The sequence below is a fragment of the Elephas maximus genome, chromosome 5 (assembly GCF_024166365.1).
Source record: "Elephas maximus indicus isolate mEleMax1 chromosome 5, mEleMax1 primary haplotype, whole genome shotgun sequence".
In the NCBI taxonomy this organism is placed as follows: Eukaryota; Metazoa; Chordata; class Mammalia; order Proboscidea; family Elephantidae; genus Elephas; species Elephas maximus.
The window spans coordinates 83369110-83385311 of record NC_064823.1 but is presented as its reverse complement, the minus strand read 5'-3'; the positions used below and the strand labels follow the sequence as shown (position 1 = coordinate 83385311).

Here is a 16202-nt window from a genome sequence, read left to right as displayed (position 1 = left end):
CAGCCCGTCAAATCTATTCTTGAGATGGCCTTAAATTTTGGCAGGATGTATTCAAGGTCATATTTTGGCTATTGTGGACTTGGTTCAATTTTCTTCAGCTTCAATTCAAACTTGCACATGAGGAATTCCACAGTGGGCCCCTGGCTTTGTCTTGACTGTTGATATTGAGCTTCTCCATGACCTTTTTCCGCAGATGTAACAGATTCGAATCCTGTGTAATCAATTCATTCAGGGCATTTCTTAAGAATCAGCACAGCCCTCTAGAAAACATGACCTCACAGCTAGTCACAGGCTAGGGTAGGTGTCCCTTCCCCAAGCCCCACTCTGATTTCCCATCCATGGCCTGGGCATTTCTATATCACAGTGCCGTACTCTGTTATCATTGTTTGGTTTTCTTGTCCACAATGAGCTCCAAAAAGCAGACTGTGTATTTGCCTTAATATCTGAATTTCTAGTTTGCAGATAGAGCCTTGCATAATAAACCATTAATGAGTGCTTGTTAAAAGAATGAGCAAACAGATGGGTAAGTGTATCATAGTTTGGGTAAAGTTAATTAGTGAATGTTTTATGAAATATTTATATTTTAAGTATTCTTTGGGATTAGGTATCCATAACTCTAATTTTACATATACTGGCCAGTCACATGACTTACCTTAGGTCACAATACTAGTTAGTTGTGTACCTAGTTCTGGAACTAAGAATCCCTGACTTCTAGACCAGTGCTCTTGCTGCTTCAAATTTGTTATTGGTTTTGTTTTGTTTGGCTTTGGTTTTGATTTTGGTTGATTAATAATGGTTCATGCACTGCTAGGTGAGAAAGCGTTGTCCTGAGTTTTGGGGGGAAGTACTTAAGTTCTTAGGCTTCTCTATTACCACAGTTCATGCCATCTGTCCAAATGGTTGAAATAATGGCACATTGATGTTCTGTACTAAATGTTCAGATAGTTTCCTTAAAATGCATGAGAGATATTTAATATATTTAAACATGCAGTGGTAAGGGAAGTTGCATAGTACTTGCATTTGACCTAGATACAGTTTTAAAGAAACAGTAAAAGGGAAAAACAAGGGTGATAAATTTTTTTTTTGAGATTTTCTTTATTGTACTTTATAGTTTACAGAGCAAATTAGTTTTTATTTTTCTTGTTTTGCTTTAAGTGAAAGTTTCCAATTCAAATTAGTTTCTCATACAAAAATTTATACACACATTGTTATGTGACCCTAGTTGCTTTCCCTATAATGTGATAGCACACTCCTTTAAAATTTAAATTTTTTTTTTTTTTTTTTTTATTCAACCAGCTCCTATTCCTCTCTGCCATCTCATCTCACCTCTGGACAGAAGTTACCCGTGTAGTCTCATGCATCTATTTGAGCTAAGAAGCACACTCTTCACAAGTATTGTTTTATGTCTTATAATCCATCTTTGTTTTTTAATCTTTGAAGAGTTGGCTTCAGGAATGGTTTTAGTTTTGAGCTACCAGAGAGTCTGGGAGCTTTGTCTTCTGGGATTCCTCCAGTCTCAGTCAGACCATTAAGTCTGTTCTTTTAACTAGAATTTGAGTTCTGCACCCGCCTTTTCTCGTGCTCTGTCAGAGACTCTCTGTTGTGTTCCCTGTGAGGCCGGTCATTGGTGGTAGCCAGGCACCATCTAGTTTTTCTGGTCTCAGGCTAATGGAATCTCTGTTAATGTGGCCCTTTCTGTCTCTTGGGCTCATATTTTCCTCATGTCTTTTGTGTTCTTCATTCTCCTTTGCTCCAAGTGTGTTGAGATCAATTGATACATCTTAGATGGCTGCTTGCTAGCCTTTAAGACCCCAGATGCCACTCACCAAAGTGAGATGCAGAACATTTTCTTAATAAACTTTGTTAAGCCAGGTGACCTAGATGTTCCCTGAAACCATGGACTCCAGACCCCTGCCCCTGCTACTCTGTCTCTTGAAGTGTTTGGTTGTATTCAGGAAACTTCTTTGCTTTTGGTTTAGTCCATCTGTGCTAACTTCCCCTGTATTGTGTGTTGTCCTTCCTTTCACCTAAGATAATTCTTGTCTACTATCTAGTTAGTGAATACCCCTCTCTCTCCCTCTCCACCCTCATAACCATCAAAGAATATTTTCTTCTGTATTTCAATCTTTTCTTGAGTTCTTATAACAGTGGTTTCATACAATATTTGTCCTTTTGCAGCTGATTAATTTCACTCAGCATAATGACTTCCAGATTCATCCATGTTATGAGATGTTTTATGGATTCGTCATTGTTCTTTATCTTTGCATAATATTCCATTGTGTGAATATACTATAATTTGTTTATCCATTCACCTGTTGATGTGCACCTAGGTTGTTTCCATCTTTTTGCTATTGTGAACAGTGCTGCAGTGAACATGGGTGTGCATATATCTATTCGTATGAAGGCTCTTTTTTCTCTAGGATATATAGGGTTGCTATGAGTTGGAATCGACTTGACGGCAGTGGGTAGTGGGATATTCCAAGGAGTGGGATTGCTGGATCGTATGGTAGTTCTATTTCTAGACTTTTAAGGAAGCTCCAAATCGATTGCCAAAGTGGTTGTACCATTTTAGATTCCCACCAGCAGTGTATAAGCGTTCCAGTCTTCCACAACCTCTACAACATTTATTATTTTGTGTTTTTTGGATTAACGCTAGTTTTGTTGATGTGAGATGGTATCTCATTGTAGTTTTGATTTGCATTTCTCTAATGGCTAATGATCATGAGCATTTCCTCATGTATCTGTTAGCCACCTAAATGTTCTCTTTGGTGAAGCACCTGTTCATGTCCTTTGCCCATTTTTGAATTGGGTTAGTTGTCTTTTTGTTGTTGAGGTTTTGCAGTACCTTGTAAATTTTAGAGAATAGACGCTGATCGGATTTGTCGTAGCCAAATTTTTTTTCCCAGTCTATAGGTAATCTTTTTACTCTTTTGGTGCACTCTTCAGACGAGTATAAGTGCTTGATTTTTAGGAGCTCCCAGTTATCTAATTTCTCTTATGTTGTTTCTGCGTCATTAGTAATATTTTGTGTACTGTTTATGTCATGTATTAAGGCTCCTAGCATTATCCCTATTTTTTCTTCCATGATCTTTTTCGTTTTAGATTTTATACATAGGTTGTAGATTCATTTTGAGTTAGTTTTCTACATGGTGTGAAGTATGGGTCTTGTTTCATTTTTTTGCAGATGGATATGGAATTATGCCAGCACCATTTGTTAAAGAGACTGTCTTTTCCCCAATTAACGGACTTTGGGCTTTTGTCGAATATCAGCTGATTGTAAGTGAATGAATTTATGCTGGATTTTCAATTCTATTCCATTGGTCTATGTATCTGTTATAACAGTACCAGGCTGTTTTGACTACCGTGGCAGTATAATACGTTCTAAAATCAGGTAGTGTGAGGCCTCCAATTTTGTTCTTCTTTTTCAGTGATGCTTTACTTATCCAGAGCCTCTTCCCTTTCCATATGAAGTTGGTGATTTGTTTCTCCATCTCGTTAAAAAATGTCATTGGAATTTTGATCGGGATTGCATTGTATCTGCAGATAGCTTTGGGTAGAGTAGATATTTTCACAATTTTGAGTCTTCCTATCCATGAGCAAGGTATGTTTTTCCACTTAGTGGGTCTCTTTTGGTTTCTTGCAGTAGTGTCTTGTAGTTTTCTTTGTATAGATCTTTTATGTCTCTGGTTAGATTTATTCCTAAGTATTCTATCTTCTTGGTGGCCATTGTAATTGGTATTGATTTCCTCTTCAAAGTTGTCTTTGTTGGTGTAGAGGAATCCAACTGATTTTTGTATGTTTATCTTGTATCCTGAAACTTTGCTGAAATCTTCTATTAGTTCCAATAGTTTTCTTGTGGATTCTTCTGAATTTTCTGTGTGTAAGATCATATCATCTGCAAATTGAGATACTTTTACTTCTTCTTTGCAATTTGGATGCCCTTTATTTCTAGCCTAATTGCTCTGGCCAGGACCTCCAGCACAATGTTGAATAAGAGTGGTGATTAAAGACATCCTTGTCTGGTTTCCATTCTCAGGGGGGAATGCTTTCAGACCCTCTCCATTTGGGATGATGTTGGCTCTTGGCTTTGTATAAATACCCCTTATTATGTGGAGGAATTTCCCTTCTATTCATATTTTGCTGAGAGTTTTTCTCATGAACGGGTGTTGGATTTTGTCAAATACCTTTTCTGCATCAATTGATAAGATTATGCTGTTCTTGTCTTTTGTTTTATTTATGTGATGGATTATGTTGATTGTTTTCCTAACGTTGAACCCTCACTGCATAGCTGCTATGAATCTCACTTGGTCATGGTGAATTATTATTTTTTTTTTTGATATGTTGTTGAATTCTATTGGCTAGAATTTTGTTGAGGATTTTTTTTATATTCATGAGGGATAGTCGTCTGTAATTTTATTTTTTTGTGGTGTCTTTACCTGGTTTTGGTATCAGGGTTATGCTGGCTTCGTAGAATGAGTTTGGGAGTATTCCATCCTTTTCTGTGCTCTGAAATACCTTTAGTAGTAGCAGTGTTAACTCTTCTCTGAAAGTTTGGTAGAATTCTCCAGTGAAGCTATCAGGGCCAGGAATTTTTCTTTGTTGTTATTGGGAGTTTTTTAATTACTTTTTCAAACTCTTGTTATAGGTTTATTTAGTTGTTCTACCTCTGTTTTTACACCTCTGTTTGTGTTAGTTTAGGTAGGTAGTGTGTTTCTAGAAATTTGTCCGTTTCCTCTAGATTTTCAAGTTTGTTAGAGTAGAATTTTTCACAGTATTCTGTTATGATTCTTTAATTTCAGTTGGGTCTGTTGTGATATTGCCCATCTCATTTCTTACTAGGGTTATTTGCTTACTCTCCTATTTTTCTGTTGTCAGTTTGACCAGTGGTTTATTGGTTTTGTTGATCTTTTCAAAGAACCATCTTTTGGTCTTGTTAATTCTTTCAGTATTTTTCTATTCTGTATTTCATTTAATTCTGCTCTAATTTTTATTATTTACTTTCTTCTGGTGACTGAGGGCTTCTTTTACCACTTTCTCTTTGTTACAATTGTAGGGATAATTCTTTGATTTTGGTCCTTTCTTCTTTTTGGATATGTGCATTTATTGCAATAAATTGACCTCTGGGCACTGCTTTTGCTGTGTCCCAAAGGTTCTGGTAGGATGTGTTGTCATTCTCATTTGATTCCCTGAATTTCATTATTCCATTCTTAATTTCTTCTATAAACCAGTCATTTTTGAGCAAGGTGTTGTTCAGCTTCCACGTTTGATTTTATTCCTTGCTTTTTCTGTTATTGATTTCTACTTTTTTGGCTTTATGGTTAGAAAAGATGCTTTGTAATACTTCAACACTTTGGATTCTGTTAAGGTTTACTTTATGGCCTAATATGTGGTTTATTGTGGAGAATGTTCCATCTACATTGGAAAAGAAAGTATACTTGGCTGCTGTTGGGTGGAGTGTTCTGTATATGTCTATGAGGTCAAGTTGGTTGATTGTGGCTTTTAGATCTTATGTGTCTTTATTGAGCTTCTTTCTGGGTGTTCTGTTCTTCACTGAAAGTGGCATATTTTAGTCTCCTACTATTATTGTGGAGCTGTGTATTTCTCTTTTCAATGCCATTAGAGTTTATTTTATATATTTGGAGCCCTGTCACTGAGTGTGTAAATATTTATTATAATTATGTCCTCCTGGTGTATTGACCCTTTAATCTTTATATAGTGTCCTTCCTTATCCTTTGTGATGGATTTTACTTTAAAGTCTATTTTGTCAGAAATTAATATTGCTACTCCTCCTTTTTTTGATTGTTGTTTGCTTGATATATTTGTTTCTGTCCTTTGATTTTTAGTTTGTTTGTGTCTCTAAGTCTTAGGTGTGTCTCTTGTATGCAGCATATAGACAGATCAGGTTTTTTTAATCCATTCTGCCACTCTCTCTTTATTGGTGCATGTAGTCCATTTATATTCAGCATAATTATTGATAGGTGTCATGGATTGAATTATGTCCCCCCAAAAATGTGTGTATCAGCTTGGCTGGGCCGTCATTCTCAGTGTTTTGGCAGTTGTATAATGTTGCGATCACTTCCCTGTTGAAATCTGATATGTGATCACCCCCATGATGGAATCTGTTGAGTGGTACTGGTGGGGGCAATCTCTCCACCCGCCACCACCTACTTCCTTCCTGCTCACCTTGCCAAGGTTTTTGGCTTGTTCTGGATCCAGCAGCTGCCTCTTGTCTGACCTCCAGCTCTTGGGACTTGAGCTAGCAGCTTACCTGTTGATCTTGGGATTTGTCAATTTTCACAAACTGTGAGCAAGATCCTTGCTCTCCAAGCTGCCGATCTTGGATTTGCCAGTCTCTGCAGCTACGTGAATCAGGAGAAACTTTTCAGTATTGCCTGCCAACCTTGGGATTCCTCAAACTTTCACAGTCTGTGAGCAGGAGCCCTGCTTTCCAATTTGCTGATCTTGGGTTCACCAGCTTTTGAGGCTCTGTGAATTGGGAGAGGCCTCTATCCTGATCCACTGACTTGGGACGTTCCAACCTCTACAATCATGTGTGCTGTTTCCTTCATATAAGTCTCTCTCTATATTTATACACTTACTGGTTTTGCTTCTCTAGAGAACCCAGCCTAAGACAATCCTCAGTGAAACGGATTGACACAGTGGCTGCAACAATGGGCTCGGACATAGCAATGATTGTGAAGATGGCGCAGGACTAGGCAGTGTTTCATTCCATTGTACATATGGTCACAATGAGTCAGAACTGACTCTACGGCACCTAACAACAACAACCTTACTTTCTCTTCGATTCCATGGATGGTATTGGTAGGTGGTCTTCTGTGGGTGTTTATTGAACCCCTGGAACAGTGTTTTATTCCCCAATGAGAATAATTATACATGCAGAATGGGGGGAAGATTGATGAGAAGGCTGACAGAGAGAGAAAGCCTTTCCCTGGAGCTGACGTCCTGAATTTGGATTTTAGACTACTTTACTATGAGGAAATAAAGTTCCCTTTGTTAAAGCCATCCACTTGTGGTATTTCTGTTACAGCAGCACTAGATGACAAAGACAGGATTTGGCACCGAGAGTGGGGTGCTGCTCTAACAGATACTTAAAATGTGGAATCGGTTTTGAATCTGTGAACGGATAGAGAAGTGGCAGCGTCAGTGGCAGAGAGCCAGCAGCAGCTGAACCAGGAGACCAGTGTGACATGGCACTGGAGCTGACCCACAGAGCTAGAGAGCTGAGTGGCTGTGCACAGGACACTTCTTGGCAGAGTGGGGTGCCTCCTGATACTTGGTGGAGCTAGGCTTGCCAATCCACAGAGCAAGAGAGCTGAGTGACTGTGCACAGGAGGCTTCCTGGTGGAGTGGGGTGCCTCCAGGCACTTATTGGTGGAGCTACAGAGCTTTGCAACAATTGTTCCAGCAGGGCAGATGCGGGTGTGAGGCCTGAGGGCCAAGAGGCCACAGGAAGCAGAAGATGAAGAGACAAGGAACACAAGAAGCCAAGCTGCCTCAGTCTCAAAAGGTATGGCCAGGACATCTGGGGTTTCAAAAGTGGAACCATGGCCTCTGGTGTTTCTAAGGGTGGAGTCGCCACTCAGATGGACTAGGAAAATGTTTCGCCTAAAGCCAAGTAAAGCCAAGGGAACAGAGTTGCTCTCCCAGTGGGCCTGGAAGGCAGAGCTGAAGCCAAGGGCTGAGGGGCCTCTAACTCAGAATCCAGAGAGTGTGACCAATTCCTAGAGTCTAGAGGGCCATTTTGTAAATGGTCTCAGAGAACAGGATTATTTTCAAAGCCTTGGGGGCTAATGTAATGTGGTCTGCTGACTTGCTTGGTGCCTGTTATGCCTTCTTTCCCTCCAATTTCTCCTATTTGTAATGGAAATGTCTAGCTTGTGCCTGTTCTGCCATTGTATTTTGGAAGCAGATATGCATTCTAGATTTCACAGATGAAGAGGAATTTTTGGATTTTGGACTTGGAGTTAAGATGGGATGAATATGTTTTGCATGTTGTAAGGATGTGATTTTGGGGGGCCAAATGGTGGAATGTCATGGGTTGAATTATGTCCCTGTGAAAATGTTTGTATCAGCTTGGTTAGGCCATGATTTCCAGTATTCTGTGGTTGTCATCCATTTTGTGATTGTTATTTTATGTTAAAGAGGATTAGGGTGGGATTGTAAAATGCTTACTGGATCACATCCCTGATCCAATGTGAAGGGAGTTTCCCTGGGGTGTGACCTGCACCACCTTTTATCTTACAAGAGATGAAAGGAAAGGGAAGCAAGCAGAGAGTTGGGGACATCATACCGCCAAGAAGGCAGCACTGGGAGCAGAGCGCGTCCTTTGGACTTGGGGTCTCTGCACCTGAGAAGCTCCTCAACCAGGGGAAGGTTGATGACATGAAACCTTCCTCCAGAGCCGACAGAGAGAGAAAGACTTCCACTGGAGCTGACACCCTGAATTTGGACTTTTAGCCTACTTTACTGTGAGGAAATAAATTTCTCTTTGTTAAAGCCATACACTTGTGGTATTTCTGTTATGGCAGCACTAGATGACTAAGACAATAGGTATGAGTTAGTGCTGTCATTTTGATGTCTTTTTGTGTGTGTTTTTGACAGTTTTTGTTCCACCTAATTTTCTGTGCTGAGCCATTTTTCTTTACGTATTTTCTTTTTACCTTTTTCATTGTTGTTGATTTTGTAACTGCTGAGTCTTTATATTTTTCTTGTTTTTTATTTTGATGTGCAGGATTGTTAGTTTTCTTTGTGGTTGCCTTAATATTTACCCCTATTTTTCTAAGTTTAAACCAGTCTTATTTCTTTATATCGCCTTCACTTCCTTTCCATCTGAAAGATCTATGACTCCATTTTTTTAGTCCCTCTTTTTGTTTTAACGTTGCGATCTTTTACGTATTGATGTCTCTTTTCTCCTATTTTCAGCATTTTAGCTTTGATTTATTTTTGTGACTTCCCTATTTGGGTTGATATCTGGTTGCTCTGTCTTATGTTCTAGTCTTGGTTTGTTATCTGATGATATTGATTTTCTAACCAGAGGACTCCTTTTAGTATTTCTTGTAGTTTTGGTTTGGTTTTTGTAACTTCCCTAAACTTCTGTTTATCTGGAATTGGCCGAATTTCACCTTCATATTTGAGAGACAGTTTTGCTGTATATATAATTCTTGGCTGGCAATTTTTTTTTCCTTCAGCCCTTTATATATGTGATCCCTTTGCCTTCTTGCCTGCATGGTTTCTGCTAAGTAGCCTGAGTTAGTCTTATTGACTCTCCTTTGTAGATGACTTTTTGTTTATCCCTAGCCACTCATAAAATTCTCTCTTAATCTTTGGTTTTGGCAATTTTGATTATAATATGTCCTGGTGACTTTCTTTTGGGACATACTTTGTGTGGGGTTCAATGAACATCTTGGGTAGATATCTTCTCATCTTTCACGGTATCAGGGAAGTGTTCTGCCAACAAATCTTCAACAATTCCCTCTGTATTTTCTGGTATCATCTCCTGTTCTGGTACTCCAGTCCCTCATAGGTTATTCCTCTTGATAAAAAAAAAAAAATTTTTTTAGGGTTTTTTTTTTTTTTTTTCATTTTTTAAAGTTCTTTAACCTGATTTTTCCTCAGATATGTTGCTGTTGAGTGCTTTATCTTCATTCTCACTAATTGTGACTTCCTTTGCCTCAATTCTGCTCCTATGAGTTTCTATTGAGTTGTCTAATTCTGAAATTTTATTGTTAATCTGGGTTTCTGTTTGCTGTCTCTTTATGGATTCTTGCAGCCTGTTAAATTTGTCATTATGCTCTTCTATAATCTTCTTAAGTTTCTCTACTGCTTTATCTGTGTGTTCCTTGGCTTGTTCTGCACTTTGCCTGATCTCCTGAAGAGTTCTGCATATTAATCTTTTGTATTCTACCTCCAATAATTCCAGAAAGTTATCTTCCTCAGGAGGATTTCTTGATTCTTTGTTTTGGGAGCTTGCTGAAGCCATCATGGTCTGCCTCTTTATGTTATTTAATACTGACTGTTGTCTCCGAGCCATCAATAAGTTCTTATATTTATTTATTTTATATTTGCTTACTTTGTCTCACCTTCTTTTTTTGTTTTGTTTTGATATACCCAAAGAGGCTGCTCATGTGAGCTAGTTTGATTACAGACAGCTTTGAAGCTCTAACGTCCTCTCACCCGGTGGTTAGATGTGTTACTATGTACCTGAGCCCAGGAGTCCATTTACTGTTCTTGTATAGATTCAGCTCAGGTGTCCAGGTAGTTGGTCACCAAGTGTGTGGTACAGGCTCTCACCTTCAGTCCTAGATGGGCAGGGGTGATTGGTGTAGGCACAGGTATCTGGCTGCAGTAGAGGGTCACGCACTGAGCAAGGCAGGGAGCTGGCAGCTGCCCCTGAGTGTCTGGAAGGAAACCATGTACCTGTTCCCTAGTGCACGTAGGTGGGTGGGTTTTGCAGCTGGACTATGGGCACCCAATGCTGTTGGCTGTAAGGGCTAGGAGGCACCACTTATTTTTGGACCCTTGTGGGTGGCTAGGTGGCATGAGTGAAGCCACTAGCCCTCAGGCCCCTGATGTGGGTAGGTGAGGACCCTGCTTAATAGGCAGAGCATGTCAAATGTCACAAACCTACCCCTCCACTATATAGCTGGTAAAATTCAAGTTAGGCTTCAGGTATATACCCTGTTGTACTGTGATAATGGGGGCCTATGCTGTTGGAATGCGTCCACGCAGTTCTATGCAGGGGTGAAAGGCATTGAAAGTCCATGGACCCCTTATGCCTGTGCTTAGGCAAAGGAGCTGTGCCTGCCTGAATTTCCAGCTCGGGGGAGCTGGCAGATTATTTTTTTCTGTTTGTTAAATTGTTCCCTCTCCAAGGCCAGGAGAATGGCTCAGGGCACTTGACAGGTCCTACTTCCAGCCCAGGAGATGCAGCTCTCTCTAAAGCTGAGCTGGGACCTGGTGCAGAGTGGGGTAAATGGGAGAGAGGTTTTTCCTAAAGAGGTATTTTTTGATCAGCACAGTAGGTTAGACACATGTACTTATCTTTTGCCAGTTGAGTCCTGCTTTTCACTGGCTCTGGAGACTTGAGTAGACTGCCTCTAAGATGTTGGGGGAAAATATTTTTTAAATTAATAAACACATAATTGCTCTTCTAGGAGCAATTTTTTTCTGTTTGTTTTTTAGGAAATATAAAAAGTCTCTCTTGACTAGAATAGGGGTGTCTCTCATTGGAGAACAAATGAAGTTTGCAGAGTCTTAAGGCAAGAGAGTGATGGAACACAGGTGAATGTTTGTAAAGGGATGCTGGCATCTTTATGCTCACACAAGTTGTGTGCATAGCTCAGGGCCACCTCTTCATAGCATGTGTGAACCTGGGTGCTGGGAAAGGTGCCACCTGCTTTCGCTACTGATTCAGCTGAGCTTAGAACAGCACCTCCTGCCCATATAGCTTGAGGCGTCAGCAGTACCACTTGCACAACCTGAGAGTTAGGAGCTGAGCCATAGCAGGAGCAAGTCTGGAAATTCATCTGCAAAAAGTAGCAGCCCTGACTGCAAGTTCTCCTCTTGAACCATACCCCCAACAGTGCCAGCCAGAACCCCAACAGTGCCTAGGCTAGCACAAGCCTGCTGTGGGAGTCCAGGATGCCCTAAACGAAGATATCCTATGTAACGTGACTACAGCGACACCAAAAAAGACCATGAAGGACAAACAAACTCAGCAAACGGAAAAGCTGGTGGTGACAAAATAGTCATATTAGCACAACTCAAAAAGGACTTTAAATAAGTATTTTTAACACTATCAGTAAGATATTATTCAAATGTACACACCAGCCACTAAGGCCAAAGATGAATAAACTGAAGATGTTTACCAACTTCTGCAGTTTGAAGTTGATCAAAAATGCAATCAAGATGCATTGGTAATTACTGGTGATTGGAATGCAAAAGTTGGAAACAAAGGAGAAAGATCAGTAGTTGGAAAATATGGCCTTGGTAATAGAAACAATGTCGGACATCACATGACAGAATTTTGCAAGACCAACAGCTTCTTCATTGCAAACATCTTTTTTCACCAACATAAATGGTGACTATACACGTGGACCTCACCAGGTGTAATACACAGTTAATCAGATTGGCTACATCTGTGAAAAGAAACAATGGAAAAGCTGGATATCGTCAGTCAGAACAAGGCCAGGAACCAACTTGGGCTCAGACCATCCATTACTCATATGCAAGTTCAAGTTGAAACTGAAGAAAATTAGAACAAGTCCACGAGAGCAAAAGTACAACCTTGAGTATATCCCACCTGAATTTAGAGACCATCTCAAGAATAGATTTGACCCATTGAACTCTAATGACCGAAGACCAGATGAGTTGTGGAATGACATCAAGGACATTACACACGAAGAAAGCAAGAGGTCATTAAAAAGACAGGAGAGGGAAAAAAAAGATCTAAATGGATGTCAAAAGGGGCTCTGAAAGTTGCTCTTGAATGTACAGTAGCTAAGGCAAAAGGAAAAAATGATGACGTAAAAGAGCTGAACAGAAAAGTTCAAAGGGCAGCTGGAGAAGACAAAGTATTATGATGAGATGTGCAAAGACCTGGAGATGGAAAACCAAAAGGGAAGAACACACTCTTCATTTCTCAAGCTGAAAGAACTGAAGAGAAAATTCAAGCCTTGAGTTGCGATACTGAAGGATTCTATGGAGAAAATATTAAATGACAGAGGAAGCATCAAAAGAAGATGGAAGGAATACACCGAGTCACTATATGAAAAAGACTTGGTTAATGTTCAACCATTTCAGGAGGTAGCATATAATCAGGAACCAATAGTACTGAAGGAAGAAGTCCAAGCTGAACTGAAGGCATTGATGAAAAACAAGGCTCCAAAAATTGATGAATACCAATTGAGATGTTTCAACAAACAGATGCAGTGCTGGAAGTGCTCAGTTGTCTATGCCAAGAAACTTGGAAGACAGCTCCCTGGCTAACTGACTGGGAGAGATCCATATTTATGCCTATTCCCAAGAAACGTGATTCATCTGAATGCGGAAATTAGCAAACAATATCATTTATATCACATGCAAGCAAAATTTTGCTGAAGACCATTCAAAAGTGGTTGCAGCGGTATATCGTCAGGGAGCTGCCAGAAATTCAAGCCGGATTTAGAGAAGGACATGGAACCAGGGATATCATTGCTGATGTCAGATGAATCCTGGCTGAAAGCAGAGAATACTGGAAAGATGTTTACCTATGTTTTATTGACTATGCAAAGGCACTGGACTGAGTGGATTGTTACAAATTATGGATAACATTGAGGAGAATGGGAATTCCGGAATACTCAGTTGTTCTTATGAGGAAACTGTACATGGATCGCGAGACAGTCATTCAAACAGAACAAAGGGATACTGCATGGTTTAAAGTCAGGAAAAGGGTGTGTCAGGGTTGTATCCTTTCACCATGGATATTCAATTTGTATGCTGAGTAAATAATTTGAGAAGCTGGACTCTGTGAAGAAGAATGGGGGATCAGTATTGGAGAAAGACTCATTAACAACCTGTGTTGTGCGTATGACACAACCTTTATTGCTAAAAGTGAAGACAACATGAAGCACTTACTGATAAGATCAAAGATCACAGCCTTCAGTAGGGATTACACCTCAACATAAAGACAACAGAAATCCTCACAAAGGGACCAATAAGCAACATAATGATAAATGGAAATAAAATTGAGGTTGTCTACGAGCCCAAGAGACAGAAAGGGCCACGTAAACCAAAGACTACATCATCCTGAGACCAGAAGAACTAGATAGTGCCTGGCTACAACCGATGACTGCCCTGACAGGGAACACAATAGAGAACCCCTGAGGGAGCAGGAGAGCAGTGGGATGCAGACCCCAAATTCTCATAAAAAGACCAGACTTAATGGCCTGACTGAGACTGGAAGGACCCCAGTGGTCATGGCCCCCAGACCTTCTGTTGACCCAGGACAGGAACCATTCCTGAAGCCAACTCTTCAGACATGGATTGGACTGGACAATGAGTTGGAGAGGGATGCTGGTGAGGAGTGAGCTTCTTGGATCAGGTGGACACTTGAGACTATGTTGGCATCTCCTGCCTGGAGGGGAGTTGAGAGGGTAGAGGGGGTTAGAAGCTGGTGAAATGGACACGAAAAGAGAGAGTGGAGGGAGAGAGCAGGCTGTCTCATTAGGGGGAGAGTAATTGGGAGTATGTAGCAAGGTTTATGTAAGTTTTTATGTGAGAGACTGACTTGATTTGTAAACTTTCACTTAAAGCACAATAAAAATTATTAAAAAAAAAAAAGATTGAGGTTGTCAAGGATTTCATTTTACGTGGATCCACAATCAACACCCATGGAAGCAGCAGTCAGGAAATCAACAGATGCATTTCAGTGGACAAATCTACTGCAGAAAACCTCTTTAAAGTGTTGAAAAACAAAGATGTCACCTTGAGGACTAAGGTGCACCTGACTCAAGCCATGGTGTTTTCAATCACCTCATATGCATGTGAAAGCTGGACAGTGAATAAGGAAGACCAAAGAAGAATTGATGCCTTTGAATTGTGCTGTTGGCAAAGAATATTGAATATACCGTGGACTGTCAAAAGAACGAGCAAATCTGTCTTGGGAGAAATACACCCAGAATGCTCCTTAGAGGCAAGGACGGCGAGACTACGTTTCACAAACTTTGGACAAGTTATCAGGAGGAATCAGTCCCTGGAGAAGGACATCATGCTTGGTAGAGGGTTAGCAAAGGAGAGGAAGACCCTCAAAGAGATGGACTGACACAGTGGCTGTAACAGTGAGCACATGCATAGCAAAGATTGTGAGGATGGCACAGGACCAGGCAGTGTTTCGTTCTGTTGTGCATAGCATCACTATGGCTCAACGGCACCTAACAACAACAAGAACAACACAACATCAGCAAGATAAAGAAGGGATTGCAGCCATGAAAGATGAATGAAAGTATATAAAACAAGAATATGGGGTTATGCACCAAGAATATGAACAGATAATTATGAAAAAAGTATTAGAAATATTGGAAATGGGAAATGTAGCTGTTAAAATCAAGAAATAAAACTTTAAATCAAACTGAATGGCTGCATGAATACGGCAGAAAAGTAAACCCACTGGGGTAATAAGCTGAAGACTCACCCCATAATTCAACTCAAAAAGATAAACAGCTAGAAAATATGGTTTAGGATATGGAATATAAATCATGAAACTCAATGTAGGAGTTCCAGGAGGGTATAGTACATGCAAATGTATTCAGAATATTTTGAGGGGAGGTCATTGATAATTTCATAAAATTAAAGAGAGATATGAGTCCTGAGTTTGAAAAAAAAATCACCTGTTGCTGAGAAATATTTTTTAGAAATTAATTTTAATAAGACACATGATATTAAAACTTCAGAACATCAAGAAAGTTAAAATGTATGGGTTTAAAGGGTATTTATAGACAAGAATCTAATTAAGGTTTGATTTCTTTTTAATGATTTTGAATGCCAGAAGAAAACGGAGTAATATCTTTAAAATTCTAAGAAAGAAATTATATTTGGGCTTTTGTACCCACCCAAACTGTAATTCAGAAGTGGTGGTGAAACAAAGAAGTCTCCAGATATATGAGGACTAAGAAAGCTTGTCTCTAATAGAATTAATCCAGAAAACAGTAGTAGAAGACAGGACGCAAGAGTGAGCCTCCCCTGCCCTCCCCCCTAAAAAAAAAAAAAACTGTCTGAGTGCTAATCATACACAATAACATTAATAAATCAATTTAATGTGTTTGATAAATTAGAAATAAAATTTCCAGACAAGAATGCTGTAGGATTTGTATGGAGAAGAATCGTGGAGGGTAAGTAAATGTGTGGGACAAAGAAATCCTGATCAGTTCATCTTTTCGGGAATGTCTGTGTCTTTTTTTAAATTCAGTAAAGAGGACCCAAATAAACAAAGAAAGATAACATTGAATATGTCACCTTTTACCAAATTGATACAGAGATTGTGTGTCTAAATTGAGGTAGTATGTCTGTATGTTTCATTTGGCCCAGGAGAGTCCCAGTTTACTCCTATGGTTCTGGCATCCCATTTATTTTAGTGTTGGTCCTGCATTTTATATTTTTTAACAATGCATATCATTATTATTAATACTAGTAGTAGTCATAGTAGC

At 39.7% G+C, this 16202-nt stretch overlaps 1 protein-coding gene across 22 annotated transcripts in view; it reads left to right on the top strand.

Annotated features, from left to right (window-relative positions):
• Positions 1-16202, top strand: part of MTHFD2L (methylenetetrahydrofolate dehydrogenase (NADP+ dependent) 2 like) — a 224514-nt gene that overhangs the window by 129193 nt on the left and 79119 nt on the right. For 2 of the 22 annotated variants that reach the window (XM_049886021.1, XM_049886013.1), the window contains one exon: positions 3185-3276. The exons of the other annotated variants lie outside the window; for them this stretch is intronic. In XM_049886021.1, coding sequence (XP_049741978.1) covers positions 3185-3276 — 92 coding nt within the window. The remainder of the gene's footprint in view (positions 1-3184; positions 3277-16202) is intronic. 22 annotated transcript variants of the gene reach the window in all.